The sequence below is a fragment of the Gadus morhua genome, chromosome 3, assembly GCF_902167405.1.
Source record: "Gadus morhua chromosome 3, gadMor3.0, whole genome shotgun sequence".
Lineage (NCBI taxonomy): Eukaryota > Metazoa > Chordata > Actinopteri > Gadiformes > Gadidae > Gadus > Gadus morhua.
This window is the reverse complement of record NC_044050.1, coordinates 23,948,784-23,967,536: the sequence shown is the minus strand read 5'-3', so window position 1 is coordinate 23,967,536 and position 18,753 is coordinate 23,948,784. Positions and strand designations below refer to the sequence as shown.

The 18,753-nt window shown below is 43.9% G+C and overlaps 1 protein-coding gene across 2 annotated transcripts in view; it reads right to left on the bottom strand.

Moving 5' to 3' along the window:
• Positions 1 to 7,628: 7,628 nt before the first annotated feature.
• sorcs3a (sortilin related VPS10 domain containing receptor 3a) overlaps positions 7,629 to 18,753 on the bottom strand; it is a 136,695-nt gene continuing 125,570 nt past the window's right edge. Inside the window, exons 23-27 of one of the 2 annotated variants that reach the window (XM_030352501.1) lie at positions 15,345 to 15,476; positions 15,156 to 15,255; positions 12,653 to 12,794; positions 11,931 to 12,091; positions 7,629 to 9,733 (exon numbers count right to left, since the gene is read on the bottom strand). In XM_030352501.1, coding sequence (XP_030208361.1) covers positions 9,675 to 9,733; positions 11,931 to 12,091; positions 12,653 to 12,794; positions 15,156 to 15,255; positions 15,345 to 15,476 — 594 coding nt within the window. In that variant the 3' untranslated portion in view covers positions 7,629 to 9,674. The remainder of the gene's footprint in view (positions 9,734 to 11,930; positions 12,092 to 12,652; positions 12,795 to 15,155; positions 15,256 to 15,344; positions 15,477 to 18,753) is intronic. The other variant, XM_030352502.1, reaches the window with a different exon arrangement.

The window sequence follows — 18,753 nt, the reverse complement described above, 5'->3', positions numbered from 1 at the left end:
AGTGAGCTGAGAGGACAAGGGGGACATAACTCGGTCTATAACCCGGGCAGGACACCACATGCAGACGAGTAGGAGACTGCCCATGCCCGTAGCCAACTATGAGGTCACCGAGGTCCGGACCTCTGTTATTTATTTAGAGCTAAAAAATAAAATCAGAAACGAAATAAACCTGTATAAAGAAAATCTGCGGTCGAGAACCTCTATGAGATGAGTGCAAGCCTGATTCAGTTTAGGCGTGCTACTTTGTGTCTGCCCTGTGTGACTGTGACGTCCCCTCACCCCTCAATAAAACTGAACCCCTTCAACTGAAGCACCCCCACCCCTACTGCCCTGAGCACGGCAACTCTGAAAAGAACAACACCTGAGTCCAAACACCTGCAGATCTGAATCAATGCAGTGTTGGCCGGAATTTGTGGTTAAGCCATGAACAACACCAGCTGTCATCATCAGAACTCCAGTGACTCAATAACATGGGATGAAGGAGATGTCGAAGTACAGGCCATTTCCACAACTTTGAGGCAAACCATTGTTCGTACTGAATCAATAATAGTTTAGGAGACAGTGTAAGTTGATAAACTCAATACTGTCGGAACACATGTGGTGATGATCAGACATATTTGTATTTTACTCAATAATGTATCCACTGGACCTCGATCAATCGGTCAATTTTTAACTCAAATTCAGTCGAGCCTGTGACACTATCATTTCCAGGGTCTGTCTCTCCTTCTAGACATGCCCATACACAACCCACTTATGGCCATGGACAGCCATTGGACATATCATCCCCTGCAATCATCCAATTAAAAGATAATCACTAACATGTCCGCTGCTCTGCCGCTGTCGACGTCTGACCGTGGGAATCAGGAGCCCCTTGTACGAGAAGGTCGCAGTCTGGTAGAACAAGCGTCTATACAATGCAAATCACTTTGGGAAAACAATAGCGCTGTAGACACAATTAGACCATTAGCATAATGGTTTGGCGGCAATCAGCAAGAAATTGTGACAATAATTGACATTATTAGGATTGTTTGCCGACGAACCCAAAGGTCCTTATCTGGTGCAGAGCAGAGTAGAACCACCACTATGTATAGGGGAGTATAAACAGGAGGAAAACAAAGTTCCTTGTGTGTATGTGTACTTGTGTGTGTGTGTGTGGTTTAATGGACTAGTTATGGCCAATCAATCCAGGCAGCCGAGGTGGGTGGGCTCTGATTAGTTGGAAAACCCAGTAAGCTCCAAGCTAGAGCCGGTGTGTGCTGAGTCAGGGTGGAAATCAAAGCTAATTGACCTTTATACCGGCATTTGATCCCTCGCCAGGACGCACGGCTCCCTGTGCACCGTAGCTCACCCTGCATGCAACTCCATGCAGACCTGGGATTTAAGACATCTCTGCGTTGTCACACTCTCAACTATGGTCAGGTTTTAACTCGTCCAGAAGTAGACCGCCATCTGTAAGAAAATAAATCAATAAACCCAAAAAGAAAAACCAAGAAATGCCCGCGCTGCAGTGCTGTTTGGCCCCTGTGCCTGTGTGTCAAGGTTTGGAGGAAACAAACACCGTCCTCCACCACACACTCCCAGCCATACCGTCCCCCCGCGACACACTCCGACTGTGGCGGCGAGGGAGACGGAGGGGAGATCTCATTCCTCCACAGACTTCATCCACATGGAGTGGCGTGCCGGGGACGCCTTTATAAAGTAAATAAAGCATGAAAGGTGCCACCACCACCGGGGTGATTTGGTATCCAAATCACGGCACCCCCATGCATGTTTTCAGCGAGGCTCAAAGCATCAAGAACAAGCAGCGATTTCCCAGGGAGCCCGGGAATGCACCAGGTTGCATTTTTATACGCCGTACCAGATGCTTCATTAGGGCATGATGTCTTTCATCATTATTCTTTCATGTAATTCTTCGGTACACAGCATCTGCACTCTGCTCACACTGTTTGTTATTTATGCAAATCGTTTCCATGAAAAAAAAGCGAGATAAACATCCTTTGAAATAGGATTGGACTCCTTAACCATTTCTGAAATCACAAGGTGAACAAATTACAGTGGCCGAACGTGACGGTGTCGAGACCCCACACAATATAAAAGCAATTGAAACCACAGCTGTCTCTTTCCATTTACCGACCTGGGTAGGTGCGGCGTGCATTTCCAATTCGAGATGGCGCAATACACACCAGGAATCCCACATGGGTTTCATGGCATATTTTCTTTGGATTTATTTGGAATATTCTACTCTGTGTTTAGGTCATTTTGACTGTGAGCCATATTGAAGAGCACAACTGAAGTGTTCAACGTTCAAAACATTCAAAAGTGCCGGTCATCTGTAAACAAAAGTCTTGGTAGAGCCGTGTGTGAGTGTATTTTGTTATTGTGTGTTGAAGATTTTTGTTTCATTTGTGGTTCATATACGCAAGACCATAACGTTTCACTGCTAGGAACAGAGTCATCTCTTAAGTACGCACATATCCATAGCCATGCCTATAACTGTGTTTTATATGTCTTTCCATACTAATGACCAATATAACATAATTGCAAGCCTAAGGTGTGAGGTTTGCATACATTTCCCCAGAAAACACCTCCATGTCTGTCTGCACTCCCACTGCAACCACAAGGTCAGCAGCTTGATGGATGTTAAACAACTACACCCCAGGCCAAATAATCAAAGTATTCATCTACACTTGCTTTTAGAAAATTATAATAGGAAACAATTTGACAGCCAGCGGTATGTCCAAAGGCTGTACATCTACACACCCTTAATGTGTGAACTTAACTTTGTCATTAAACAGCTAAACCGCGAGTACTTTCACACGTACTCGCGCTGTGCAGCTAGATTTGATGATTGCATCACGTACGAAGCCGTTGGGACCGATGCTATCAAACAAACAGGTGTGGGTGTTGAAAGCGAAAGCGGGCGTCTTGATGATTCCCAATGCAGCCGGTGACACAATAGGTTTAGACACACTTGGTATGGGGGCTTTGTGTTGATACAATTGAAAATGAAAGCACAGATGCCGTCGTAATACATCTTGGGAGCAGCCTTCAGCACAGAGTCTTAGAAGTGCCCTGACGATGTGGCTAGCAGGACCATGACGACGGTTGATGAGTGGGGGAGCCCTCGTGACAGCTTCACTTAGCGTGTCACTCATTTCACCGCAAAACACTGCCGTTTGATACTTAAACACTTAATACGAGGCACGCCCGGGTTGTCCTTCTGCACCCTCACCGTTGGCGTGAGTGTGTGTGTCAGTATGTGTGTGTGTGCGTGTGTGTGTGTGTGTGTGTGTGTGTGTGTGCGTGCGTGCGTGCGTGCGTGTGTTTGCGTGTGTGTGTGTGTTTGTGTGTGTGTGGGGAGAGGTCAGGGCTGGTTACGTGACCTGATGTCATATCTGCCCTTTTCTATTAGACGATGATTATATCAACAAATAAAACGTCAACCCTGTACATGTTTTTTAACGCAGACGTCAAAGGTGGCCTGTGAATGAAAGCATTAAAAAATGCTTCAAGGTTGGATATTTTTATTGTGTTGGATCGTAACAACTTGCTGGAAACCAGTTAATCTTTCATATTGGCGATAACATAATTGATTCCCCACATGGAGTCAGTAGGGTGCTATGTATTGCCAATAAGATATTTATTACTATTGGCTATATGGTTGATTTAATATGAGGTGCAGGAAGATCAAAATTGAAATGATACTGTTGATGATATACTTATAGTACGATAGTCAGGTAATAAAAGTAAAGGGAAATGCAAATTAAAACGTGGCATTTAAAAAGTCGAACGAGCCTTGTTACATTTGACCAATTGAAGGTTAAGAGATTCAGAGACAGATAGAGTTGAAATATTGGAATTAAATATGCATTTTATCGACACATTTATCTGCAATAGAAAGTCATTTTTATGCAGTACTCACACCAGATTACTAAAACGGTGTTAAAATGATCTAAGCGCTATAATAAAATAATCTCTTATCCTTTTAACAGCTCCTCCTCCTCTCAAATATCTAAATGAACATCAGCACCAGTTAATCCCATGGTTAGACAGCGCACTATCTATAATACATCAAGTTTATCTCCACAGCGACGCCCGAGACTCTGATTGGTACGCACACAATTTGAACATGAGATCTCAGAAGCGATCCTAAGGCTGTGACATCCCAGGTACTTAGGGCACGACTTTAACCGTCGCCAGTAAAAAGCGGCCGACTCCTCTGTAAAAGGTGGCCTTGGGTTCCTTGGGGGTCGGGCAGCTACAGCCTGAGTCAGCGCTATCTCTGCCCGGGGGGGGGGGGGGGGGGGGGCGCGAGAGAAAGGGCTGAGGCTGTGGGAAGGCACATGAGAAACATTCAATATTGACATGTTAAATCCAAAAGCATGATTGAACAGCTTGCCATTGCTCCGAGCCCCAGCCCAGAATCCATGGCGGATGAAGAGCTGGGATGAGCGAGGGTACGAGCACTGTGTTCGCTGGTGGGCCATGGATCGAGGGCTGGTCCCCAATGGCTCGTCGCTCTGATCTATTGATCTTTTTTTTTTTTAAAGCGGGTCAAAAGCCATTCTTTTTAAAGCCAGGGCTTGCTAAATATGGTCTAATTATGAATATTCAAACTTTGAGTTATGAAAAACGGCCCGAGGCCGGCGTTGGCTACTGATCAAAAATGCGCGCCTCTGACAGTCTCGTTCTGACGTGAGGCGGATTATGCATATTCATAATTTCCATCTGTGGCGTGTAAAATCCTAAATTAATAATGCTAAATATTCCTTCTTTTTAAGAGTCAGAGTGCCTGTGCCGTAGTAGTAATTTTTTGGAGGGCAGGGAAAGGGTGAAAAGATTTATGTTGGCAAGTAAATATTGTTTAGTACATATTTTCAAGGCTGGCTCAATGGCCTGGTCAAACAAAACTATACCTATCGGGCAGTTTTGGTATTTTTGTACATATAGTTTTTGTATATTGATGGTGGTTAGTTTCCATTAAATATTTCTAATTAGCTAATGCTACCAAGTGCCTTTTTGCCCAAAACAAAACTCCCCTGATTCCACTTTAAACCTAGCAATAGACAAAAGGTTGGACTCTATGCACTCGCTGTTGTTCAAAGCAAAGGACTGAAGGGTTCCTGAATGGAGGCGGCGGCTTTGGGCGGCTAAGTGCTTTCTGTGTATGTACTGTAATACTGCTCTCCTAATGTGATTCGCTGCTAGATTTAATAAATGGATTATTATTACTACAGCAGACTGATATGCATAAGCTTGTGCTAATGGCTTCCCGCTTCTCGGTTCACGCTAACGTCTGTAATATCGCAGAGTCGAGCAGAGGAAAAACACACGGATGAGCGATATTGATAAATGAGTTTGTACAAAGTACATCGTCACAGACATTAAGGCGTACGAACAGCCTTTTGACACACGTGGGAAAAGAGAGAAGAATGAAAACCTGAATGGAGAAAGTGCAATTGTCTCCTAAACCAACACGTCAACCGTGCATGAACCGACGTCAAGGAACGCTGTGCTCCTTTATCGTCTCTCTTTCACCGCTCTTCTATTTAACTAGCGATTTCAAATGCCAAAACATAACCTTTTCACTCTTTTTGACGTTCTAAGAATGAGGGTCTCCCGGCGACGTGGGGCTCTTCTACGCCGAGAAGGACGCGTGTTTGAGGTTCTGAGTGGGTCCTGTCACGCATTGTCGCCGGACTCCCCAGATGATAACCGAGGGCGAGACTGAGACACAAAATGAATTCAAGCTACTGGAGAATAACAACAAGGCCACACCTTCTCTATATCTCTCTCCCGCTCTCTCTCTCTCTCTCTCCCCCCCCCCCCCCCCCCCCTTCCCTGGTGAATAAAGACAAATGGCGTTTTGGCTTTTGTTGCTGGCCTTTGTGCTGTCCACGGTTGATAACTCTGAAATAAAAAGAATGCATTTGATGCTCCGCGGGTCCCATCTGCTTTAACCACACTAAACAACAACAGGCACAGGAACATCGAAAAATGAAATCATCTGTAATGGAAGAGGGTCCCCCTTCAAGCCATCGGTCACTCTACCCCGGCTGGTGAGCGGGGTCCCGCAGGTTCCATCCCGCTGGATGATTAGATCGGTGGCGACAATGCTGTCGTCTCCCTTGACAACAGTCTTTTATCAAACTCGGAAAGTTCTTCAAAAAATTTTTTTCGCTCACCTGCTTTGTTTTGTCAGGTATGAGGGCAGGGGGGGGTAAAACAAAATAGTGGAAGCGTCCATGCGGCCCCTCGCCTGATGGTAGCCTCACGCTAGGTCAGGCGTACGGACCACACCGCGGCCGCACATCAGCGAGGCTGTGTTTATTATTGTCACCAGGAACACGCAGAGCCCGACGCTGCCGAGGCGACATGGGATGCAAGTGTGAAGTCATCCCGGTAACTGGGGCGATAATCAAAGCTTACGGCAGGCGGACACCTTGTGGTACCCCATATCCATGGCGCTGGTTTCCCCCCCCCCCCCCCCCCCGTCAGGGTCTTTATGCAGCCATCTGCGACCGCAGACACCCCCTTTCATCTGATCCACCACGTGACACGGTACGGAGGACAGAGACAGTCGTATGGACTAGTGGCGGCATGTGGCTCTGGAGGTAGAGGCGGGTGGGCTGGTAACCAGGAGGTTGCTGGTTCGATCCCCGGCTCCACGGAGTGTCGAGGTGTCTCTGAGCAAGACACTTGGGCCCAATCCCATTTCCCTTATTTCGGGCCTTAACCCTAACTGCTCCCGACGAGCTGGCTGTCCCTTGCATGGTCGACACCGCCGTCGGTGTGTGAATGTGTGCATGGATGGATGGGTGAAAGATTGGCAATATGTAAAGCGCTTTGAGTGGCCACTGGTAAGAAAAGCGCTATATAAATGCAGTCCATTCAACATTCACTAGTCACAGGGATGATGGAGGATTTAAAGACAAAAGGTGAAAGGGTTTATGGTCATCTGAGACAATGTGTGACTTGTACAATTTTTGTTTACTTCATGTCTTCTCAACCCTCAACTATAATTCAAAATGTACTTCATGTTGGAGTTCGTGAATGTATTGTAATTTATGGCGGTGTTTTGAACAGTAACACACTTAATAGCTGCTCCCCTCTTGTTGAATTGCATAAACTGAGATGTTGTTGCATGTAATCATGCTGATGTGGGAGTCACGTCTGATTGGGAGGTTCTGAGAACACACCTTGATCTTGTTCTTATGATCAAACCCTGTTTTCATTATCGTTCTGCCTGCTGTTCCAATATGAAAAATAAAACACTACACATAATTGCAGCATGTACGATCTAAATAATGTGGGGAATATATTAATCAGTAAGTAAAGACTTAACTTTTTTTTCCCTTCTCTGTGCTTTGTCCACTTGTTTTACTTTTAGAAACAGGAGTCTGCAACACTTGACATCTTTGTAGTTACTGCCTTTGATTGTTCTTAGCCTCACTTGTAAGTGGCTTTGGATAAGAGCATCTGCTCAAAGACTGAACGGCGCATTGATGTAAAGACAAAGTGTTCATGTGGGCAGCACGGATTGTGATGAAAGCAATCATGTCAACAACGGTTTGTACGTTCAACAGTTTATAGAAATTTCAATGCCCGGAGAAGAAAATGACTTGATGTACAAAAATACATTTATTGGAAACAATTTGAAACAAAAGGACAGAGGTTTTTGTAGAAATATTCTAATAATGAATAAACAGAACATCACCGATGAGTCATGCAGATTTTGTGAAATAAATTTGATAACTTTGATTTGCCCTTTGAAACAGGAATATACATTTCTTATTTATACCAGAAAATGCATGATGTCACATACTTTACCACATGGGATTGCAATTACCAATGATCAAACCCTAAATATTATGTTATTCATAATGAATAATGCATTCAGTGAACAGCAGGTGAAACGGTTCTAATGACATAGGTTCAAAAACAGGACAAGAGGTTTCAAATCAACGGCCATTTGATCATAAGTATTTACACTATAAACGGTGCATATCAGAGCACTGCGACATTCATTTGTAGTGGTTTAGCTCAGTTCCCGCTCACTAAAGAAGTACCCCAGTCTACTTCTGACCTGCGGTAAAAACACTTTAACTACTGCTAAACCCCCTGGGAGATGGATATCGGTCCTTTTCCAGTAGGATGGCTTCTCATACATTCATTTTCAGAGGAAACACTAGTGCACTATGTTCACTCATGAACTCATCGCACCTCGAGCACCAGAGAAGGAGGAGCAAGAGGGAAGGAGAACATGGAACTTCCAGAGGCGGTGGCAAGGTTGTAGGATTGATTCGATAGGGCAGGATTAAAGCCTGATGCTATCGACGCTATAGTCATTTACACAAAGTAACTTTGACCTGAGGCTATAGCTAGCAATAATCGACAAACCCACATTGTCTGTAACAGGCTTATCACGAAATGGATCTATGACTATACTATAAACTTTAATCTAAAAAAACTATAAACAACCATATACAAACAATAGAATTAACGTTAGCTTATTAATCATGCCTTGCGGGTAGTTGTTCAGACAAGGAGTGAGATTTTCGGAAACCTTGCAAAAGTAAATGTACATATTAAATGCTTCACACGTTGATCATTAGTAACTAAAATCTCTCTAGGTAGTACAAACCTATAATTTATTTTGTGACTTTGGAATAAATACCATCATTTCAAAGGGCAAATGTACCTGTAGCTGTCATAGAAATAATAATGGTCACAGAGCATAAAAACTCGACTGCATGTACAATGTTCAAATGCTTTCACGTAAAAATGCAAAATAAATAAATAATACAATCTAAATTGTTCCTCGATCACTTTCATATCGTAGGCCTGATTGCTAGTAAATGTAAAACAACAGGTATTCTGTCCAACGGGTATATCTGTAATCACACATATAGCCTACCCTTTGTTGAAGGCATGAGTCTGACAGATAGCGAAATACAAATGCAAAGGATAGATACTTTAGAAAAACCAGGTAAAACGAATAGGGCTCTTTTGATGAATGATTAAAAATAACTATTTACAACACTTGCGTATGTACAGCAGAGGAGCAGTGTCCTCAATAAGAACATGCACATATTAAAATCCTTCTTGTCCAAATAAACCGAGCTCTGCTTAATTACACATTTGTGATCGGACCATGGACAGTCTCCTGCTGTCTGCTCGTAATAATATCTAGCTGAAAATGAATTATACATATACTATATACATATAAGAGAACAGAAGATAATATTGTACATTTTAATAATATTCCATGTTTTTAGTTAAGACTCTGACGTCATGGTGTGTATATATTGGCAGAAACCATCTTTGAAATATAAGATCAGACTTCCACATAACTCTCTCGACAGGTTGAGACAACAGCTCAAGCAACAAAGAGATTTTTCACTTATGCAAATAATGCATCTCCGTAGCTTTTTACACATCCACAAAACGTGATCGGTTCTGTCAAGGAGAACGTTGGTCTCCTTGAATGGGTTTTTCATGTTGCAGCGTGGTTGTTGCCTAACAAGACACCCGTGCAAATTTGTATAAATGGGGTTCCTCAAGAAAAAAAAAAAAAAAACGATGAATGACAATTGTGTTTGAGAATTACAAAACAGATAAACATGAATCCCCAACACGTTCTTATTTGTCCTGTACACACATACCAGCCATCTTTACACACTGGTACAGTTAGGAATCTCCCTTGTGTTCTCACAGGAATTCCCAACACCCCCTAAGCAGAGAGAGAGAGAGAGCGAGCGAGAGCAAGAGAGAGAGCGAGAGCGAGATAGAGAGCGAGAGCGAGAGAGAGGAAAGACACACCAACATGACTAATGTAATCCTTTTCACCACTCTGGTAATAGAATAATGACATTGACATTGTTCATTTGTGAATTTCCAATGGACTTCCGCAACAAGAGCGAAAATCATGTTGAATAATCCCATTTCCAACAGCTATTTTTCAAATTGGAATGGCTTATTAAGGCACTCAGAGAATCAGCAGCTTTATTCAAATGTAACCCCATTTATTTGAATATTACATTTAAATAGTGAATTTGAATCACTTATTTTCTCAATACTGGTCATTTTCAATATTATTCGAAAATACTTGCATCTTTCTTCAAATACATTTAACATTTGTTTTTTAATTGCATTGAAGATAGCTATAAATAACTATAAATTAAAAATCTTGGAGAAGTTACATTCATAAATAATTACTAAATATTATTTAGTCATTATCTAGCGCCTAATGAGGCTAAACAATGGTGACTGAGCCTATGGCCCACTGATGAAAGCCTTGCATTTGTAGTATTATGAATGTTACAAACTGGGCGTCTGTGGCGTCATTCCCGGGAACAAGCACAAGCGGCCGACAATGTGTGATTTCTTATCCTCAGGTATCGTTGTTTCGGGGCATGTGATTTATTCAGAGATACAAGGTAAACAAACATGCACTCTGGAGGTGGTTCAAGAAGCATCCAAGTAGATATTCAGGGTAAGGTTAATAAGCCACACCTACAGGGTCTGATTTACCCGGGTAAATCCTCAATCTATATTGATATGGGCGGGATGGGAAGGAAGCCACGCCTACAGGGTCTGACTTACCTCAGACCCATGGAACTTTATATGCTGTTGTGTTGACCACTCTATGTGTAGAAACAGAATCTAATCAGAACCGGTGTTAGCAATACAAACATGTGGTCCAATGAGGTTCTAATGTTAGCTAGACTATCGTGTAGTCTAATAAGGCATAGAAAAAAATGTATTTACGTCATGGCAGACAGTTATTGATAGTTTTCCATCAGCCAGCGGTGATCGCTCCACCAAATAGGGTAAGAGGAGCTAACACAACAGACTCGCACTTCAACTCAGTTTTGTGGGAAGCGGCATAACGTTCTGGTCGCCAGTAAACCGACTGCCAACTGACTGCCGTCACACAGACGACCATGTTTAGATCTCTGGGAAGTGTGGTGCACAAACACACCTAGAATTACCACTTATCGCCAAAAAGCGTCACCAACGAGAACAACCCTTTAATCTTTGAGATTGCCACTTTAAAAGTATCAGGAGTGGCGGAGAAGAAGGGATCTGGTGTCATTGTGTTCATAGTTATCTTATAATAAAGTTGGGATAAATGACTTTGACCTCTCTGACTGCACTTCAAACAATGAAAGAATTCTTGAATCCCAGATGAAGTGGAGGCAGTTTCTGTCCACAGTTTCTGCTTCCTTCCTATATTTCCACTGCACATTAAAGGGGATAATACCGGCTCCTGAACAATCGTCAGGCTGAATTGCTACAGCTGTTTTAATGGCTGACTGTGCAGCCTGCCTTCCTATCCAGCATGCTTATAGGGTGTAATTCACTGGTTGAAAGTCTTCTCTCCAAATTGAAGCTTAGTGCAGAAGAAGATATTTTCTACCCAATCTTCAAAATAGCTTATTTCAGTTTTTTAAGGGTACGCTTTGATATAAAACTTTTATAGTGATAGTTTTTTTTTTTACTTGCCTAGTTTATGTGCAGTGATTTATTGCTATTCTGCCATTGTGATGGTCTATTTCTGCATTGCGAATAAAAAGCCTTTGCTGAAATACAATGATGAAAGTACAGAAGAGCACACATACTCCACTGATTTACAATCAGAGCCGTAAGAAACCGTCAGAATGACACAAACACAAAGTAAATAGCTAATTCCAAGATAGGAAAATATAATAATAATAACCTCACCGGAAACAAACCTGCACACCTACAGCCTGAAAATGTGCCTGGATCTAAGAATATGGAAGTCTAACTAGAAGTCCAACTATATCTGGCTTTGAAGAAAGATGGCCTGCACGTATATGTGTCCTGATCCAAATGCAATAACGCATACTTTGCGAGTTGTGACCCCAGACGTTTTTTTAATATATAGGTGCGGAAGCTCCACTCACGTTTGATCCTTGCGTCCAGCTCCTTCTCCATAAGCTCTTTGGATGTGGTGAACTCGCTCAGGGTGATCTTGGGTGTGCTGTCACCCTGACCTGCTGAGCCAATCATCTCTTGCTCTTTCTCCTGGTTCACCTCAGCATAGATGTTTATCCAAGGGATTTTTCTAAAGGTGAGAGGAAGGCGAGAAAGCTTTGGAATTGCTCGTCAGGGTTATCACGCATAACAGCTCTCCTGAGTTATTTTCAGTCAATTCTTTTCTCATCACTTATAATATACAAATTAACAAATTCATATGCATTAAATCCATACATCAATAACCCACACCTTGATTCCTGCAGACCAAACGCGCCCTACTCCTACACAAATTTAATTAAAACGAAATTAGTATACAGTGAAATTAATCGGTTTACTTTGTCAACCGGCTTTTGTCCTCTTAGTTTTCTCTTAAGGCTTATGTAAATACAAGCATATTCATAATTAATGACAAATATCGGTTCCATTTCGCAAAGACACTTTCAAGAGGACACTTTGTGAGCATGAATAAATTATTTAGCAAATAACAGCTAAGGGGGGGCAGGAGCCGACGCCTCCGCATATTAAGCAACTTAACGGTCAATTCCTCAGTGTTTCCAGTGCCGCGTGTTTACAATCCTCTACGCTGCGATCAACGACGCCGCTCGGCCTCGTCGTTAGGCGATGCTGATTGGATCGCGAAGAGACCCACCTCTTGAACTTGTAGATGAGGAACACAGCCAGTCCGAGCAGCACCACCGACAGCAGCATCAACATGGCCGAGCTGCTGTGTCTGGGGCTGGAGTCCACCAGGGGGGCTGTGAGATTGTTAGATAGCACACGTTTTGGTCGTGCTGCAGAAAGGTGGCCATAGTGTTTAGAGTGGGAGGGGAGAAGGGTTGTTTTTTAGCAACAAGGTGTTTTTTGAGGCTTAATTGAGGCATGCATAGATTTGGTCTGGAATGTTATTTGGAGGAAGACAGTGAACAAGGCATGCTGGTTATGGATGGAAGGTGGAACGAGCAGGTCAGCATCAGCACGAGTTGTTATGTGAAAATGGGACAAATTGCTGTCTAACGAATCCTATTCCGTCTAATATTGAAACCAGCCAACCGACTGAAATTGAAACCAGACAATCTCATTAATATAAATTAGTGACTCCAAAACAGCCTGTTTAATAGTAGATGCAGAATGACCCCCTGGAACATTGATCAGGCAATCGGCAATCAAATCAAATCGGCTGCCAACATCCACCCACAATAAAGTTATTCTAGATAGGGGATTTTAGTGATTAAAACAATTGTGTCTAATTAGACTAGCATCTCATTAAAATGATTGCAGAGTTCGTTTGACACACAAAGACTATTATTGTTCTAAGATGAACTCAAACAAAGCTTATTGAGAAGGGATCAATTTAGCACTAGAGATTTGAACTAGGGTCAAATCCTGAGTACTAATTGTATAGTTGTTGACTAGGGCGGGCTGGGTAAACATGTCCTATAACTCAAACACTTTATGATACCGTTCAGTCCTTTATAATATAAACGGATGGGATCTAGATAGATCATGCAAACTAGAGCCGATCATTTGCACAGTAGTGCTGTGGTTAAATGGCAGCTCCCATTGCCAGAGCGGCCGCCTGGTAAAGTCATGGTTTACTAACAACAAAAAACCACAATTTAACGTCTACCGATGGTACGGTCGGGTAATCACAATGCATTCTATTGTTACCTCCCCAAATAAAGCCTGGAGCTCAGAAGTGAAGGCCTCTGATGTGCGTGACCTATCCCGACACGCTGCAAGGCCGTGTGGACCTTTACGCAGGTGGGGGGGTGGGGGGGGGGGGTGAGGTGAACTATGAGGAACGTCCCCCGTGACGACGGAGGTGGCTACCGCACGCAACAACAAGGTCCTCAGACACCTTGAGCTCCCGGAGCTACACAGAGACCTCCCTCCAGCGAATTGTGAAGTTTGGGTGTCTCATGGGAACTTCTTGCCCTCTGATATGGATGATCAGTGGAATCACTGATGAGGGCCCTCCATGGCCGTTTTAACATTCCTCCTGCTAAACACGTGTTGATGTTGGTGTCGGAGTCCCCCGCAAAACACATGGGGCTGTGGATCTTTCTTTCATTTCGCATTCAGGGGAGTTAAAGCTACGGGTTTGGATATCCGAGGCATCCTTGAGCAATACGACCGGGGCCCCTACACCCTGCTCCTTCATGTGAATTTCAGCCGAATTTCAGCCGCTTCGGATAAGAAAGTCTGATAAATGACCTTGTTTTAAGACTAGTAAAAGTAGAACAACTGTACTAATCATGAAGTGTTGCTCATTCATCTGTGATTGGAAGTGGGACACGCTGAAAACGGGACGAAGAGCGGACTGATGGACTGGACCACTGGCGGTTTAAAGTGATGGAACGTTTTGCCGCGGGATTCGCATGCGTTGAACCCTTTCTCTGGACACGGACAGCTTTTTACATATTCAAATTCCAACAGTTCAAACGTTCAGACGTCATTCCCAATTCATCAAGGCGTCAGCGTTTTTCCGGAGATAGTAATCGCTGTGAGGCCCTTTAAAGCTCATGCCTCTTCATTCTCAAGGACTATATAATGAAGATGATGACAGACAGTGTGATACTCATCCTGTGGTCAGGTGGCACTAAAAAAGCCAAGGAACAGATGTTGCCCATCTTGATGATGGTCATAAAAGATTCCCTGGGCTTTCAAGGCGAGTCCTTCTTAAAACCGGGCCCCTCCCCAGCACCTCCCCAGCCCAAAACAACTCCTGCCAGGAAACATGGCAGTGTGGCCATGAATGCTAACTCCCGATATAGCCCGTGATTCAACAACACAACAAGGGAATCTGAAGCGAACCTTGTCTAAATGAGTCAATATACAGTTTGGTTGTTTGGTTTGTTAAGCTGATGAAGTGTTCAGGGATTTTCTATCTTCTTTTTGTTTTCTTTTGCGTTTTGGTCAGGGATGGCTATTGCCGATATTGGGGTTCAGACTGCAAAGTACTTATTAAACCCACTACTCAGTACCTTTCTGCTGGGGTCCAACATTCTAGCCAATATATGAATGCCTTTGCTGCATGAATGAATGCATGAATAAAATGCATAGCACAATCATGCCACGTGACATGCATATGATTCCATTGCACGTGCAAGCATTGTACTTCCCACGCCACAGCCAGCAAAAAGGTATCTTACCCAACGTTAACTGTGTGAAGTAAACAATGACGCGGATGCCCGGCTTCAGCTCAAACTCCACCAAGTTCTGGTTCAGCGCGCTGACGATGATTTTTGACACCTGGTTTGGAACAGATTCAACATTGTTCACACGAGTCAAAAGTGAACCGACGAGAACAATGGTGCGCACAGTGTTGAACCCGGTCTCACCCTCTCCAGCTCCTCCTCGTGGTTCTTCTTGGAGTGCGATTGGTTCCTGTTGGGTAACAGGAAGAGCTCGGCAGCTGTGGGGACACCGGGGAACACGGCAACCAGGAGCTGCTCTTCAGGGAAATCCAGCACCTGCATCGTGAATCACCGAACGTGAAAAGCACCCTTCAGATCTCTCCTTCGTAATCAAGCTCCGAATTAATTTCAATGACGTCTGATTGTTTTAAATAGTTCTCACGATTGTATTGTAAATATTGTAGTTTGCCTGCGGATTAGCAACTTACAACATGAATATGAAATTAATTTTGTTAAAGACGACAAATTGTTGAATAACGCAATTATGCATAAAGAGGCTGTGCGGAATTCACATCTTATGCAGCAGTTCTTACAGTTCCGGCAGAGATACCCTTTTTCCTGAGGCAAGAAAAATAAAGTCAATGAAATGATTAATAAAAAAAAGAAAAGGCATTATCTCCATCTCCTCTCTCGTTCAAGGCTTTTAACGACTTCAGATAAACGAGGGCTGCAGCAAGCAACGGCCGCGGTGATCCTTCACCATTAAGGAGCCCGTGATATTCCTATTTTTTTTATTTGTTTTGAATATATTCCGCCACCACGGCCCGGGACAGACAATCGAGTGGCCATACCAGAGCACATCAATTATCAAGCAGAGGGAATCGCTATTCCAGAGGGCGGAGTGGTGGACAGAGCATGACTCACAATGAGAGCACGGGGTGAGTAGAGGCAACGTATAGAAGCCAATGAGATTAAGGCGCAGCAGAGGCAATAGGCCCTGAAAAAAATAAATCAATACACTCAAGCATGTTTGTTCTCGTTGCAATCACTCATTAGTTTAAAAAGCCTTCTGGCTGGGGTTCCTAAGAGGACGGCTCTTTTGATGCCCTGCAAAATCATTGCTGGATTAGAAAAAGGATCAAAATGAAGAAATCTGATTGCCATGTCAAGCAGGAGGATATGCTAGCCACTCGATGCAGGAAACCGACCGGGTGGTTGGGGATGATTCACTTTGACGTCTTGACGTGAGTCGTGCTATGTTTACTACTGGTGGGAGACATTTTAACAAGGGCCTCCCCGAGCAGAACATCCGACCATCAGACTCTGTTCTGTACAGAGAGTCCCCCGGTTCCAGGTCTGCGGTACGGCTCCATGTCTGTGTTGCACTTATGCCATTCTGCTTTAACCAGGATTTGTATTGTACAGATTATTGGTTCATAGAGTCTAACGTCAGACACGTTAAGACTGGGGCTATTAACTCTTATAAATTAACTTCACTCATCTCTAATGAATGCATACCTACACCTGTATGCATCTAGATACGTCCTGTCTGTGTCCTAGAGAACAAACTTCATGGAAGACACCTTACAACTAAACTCAAGTGACCATCAATGGTCACTTGGGTTCACCTAAGGCCACTCCATTGAGTATCATTCCCCCCCCCCGTTACCCCATGTGGTTCTAAATCGAGGCTTCTAGTCCTCTAGTTATGCTGTACCACGGGGCTCTCGCAGTGATCCGACACGGGGATATGTAGGACATTGAATTGACAAAGCATGGCAGACTAACAGCAGAGTGCACTAGAGCACTCTGCAGAGTCTACAACGAACGCGCTTCTTATCGCCACTACATTCACGTCAGTGTACCCGCTGTCTTCACGACTTCTCTCCTCCAAACCCGACCCGCACCAGCGGAGCTCAATCCCCCCAACCCCCCTCGACTTGTACCCACACTCTGAGAGCAGTTGAGCAATCTCAGGCTGAGAGGAAGTGGAGTCAATTAATCTGGGGACTCTCCTGACCTAACTATCGGCCCTCTCTTTATCGCCTTCTTTTATCTCCCCGTATCTCTCGAGGCAAACCTTCTTTAACATAGACAACAAGATTAGCGAGATTTCCGTACAAAGAAACTAAACGTCTCCCGCTATTACCAGCCCCCTCCAGCTCCTTGTCCAACACCTCTCACCTTTGTCGGACTGCTGTTGACTTTGTCACCTTCTGTAAAGAGAGTGGCTCGTGGTGGCTAATAAAAGCCAAGTCTCTGCACCAACCTCGTACATCGATGCGGGCGCACACACACACACACACTCTCACGCACAATCTTCCGGCAAACAGCACAATCGCTACTTCTCAGATGCTGACACGGCTAAGCTCCTAATCTCTAACAGAACTACAACCTGCAAATACAAAAATAACAAAATAGCACCTGAAGTTGAATCTCCAAAAAATACATTGGCACTTAACTGTTGCAGCACACCAATTACATCTGCTGATGCAGTCAGGTGGTGAGGCAGGGTTGTGCGGTATTAAAAACCCTATCTTTGTATCTGCACTCTTATTTTCAGGTAGATGTAAAGTGTTGGGAATATTGTGTTTCTGTTGTAACCAACGGACATCAATAGAGGAAATGGTGCCATGATTGTGGTTGGTCAGCGTTTAATGCCGGCCCTGAACATTTGTTTCCTTGGAGCAGGAAATCTTTAGGAGCAAAGAGACTTACCCAGAAAAAGCCAACCCAATCATCAGCCTGAAGTTCATCTAATCTCATTTATTATCCTACTTATTATAATGGTTATCCGAGTTAGGTTATTTGTGAATCGATCTGCATTTGATGGTGCTGGGTCTGTTCAATGGTATAGCGTTCCATAAGTTCAGGTCAGTAATGCCGGCTAAAGGAGGGGGAGTTCTGATAGGTAACACTGCGTTCATGTAGTGGATTACCAAGACACATGCAGAGCGTCCTGAATCAAAGACTTCCTGCTCCGCTCTCGCATTGACATGTCACGCGTGTATAGTCGGTCAAGGCACAGCTGAATGCGCTTCACAACTCACAAACTCCCGAAGCCGCGAGCCAAGCAGCACTTAAAATTGATTTTGGAGCTTTCCCCACACAAAGTGAACACATCTGCTCCATTCATACATTTTAAGAGGGCGAAAAACAGGCAGGTGAAGATCAACATGCCAAAGATGTCGGGGCGCACTCATGCAAGCTTTCAGAGTCTGAGCGCCTCCCCTGTTAGGAATAAAGTGCTCATCAAGTGATTTCAGTTAGGGAGGTATCTCAGCACCCCCATTGCACCATATATGCGTTAATGAATGAGTGCAGTCATCCACGGCTACGGGGCAGAGAGTGAAGAGACCCACGTGGGAAGGAGGCGTTTGAAGAGTGTTTTTAAGTTGATATTAGAAATAATGAGACCTAAAAAAAAAAGATAAGATCAGACCGAGAGAGAGACAGGAGACAGAAGGGGGAGAGAGAGAGAGAGAGAGAGAGATAGAGAGAGACAGAGACAGAGACAGAGACAGAGACAGACAGAAAGACAGAGAGAGAGAGAGAGAGAGAGAGAGACGAAAAGAGACAGACAGACAGACAGACAGACAGACAAAGGAAAGAG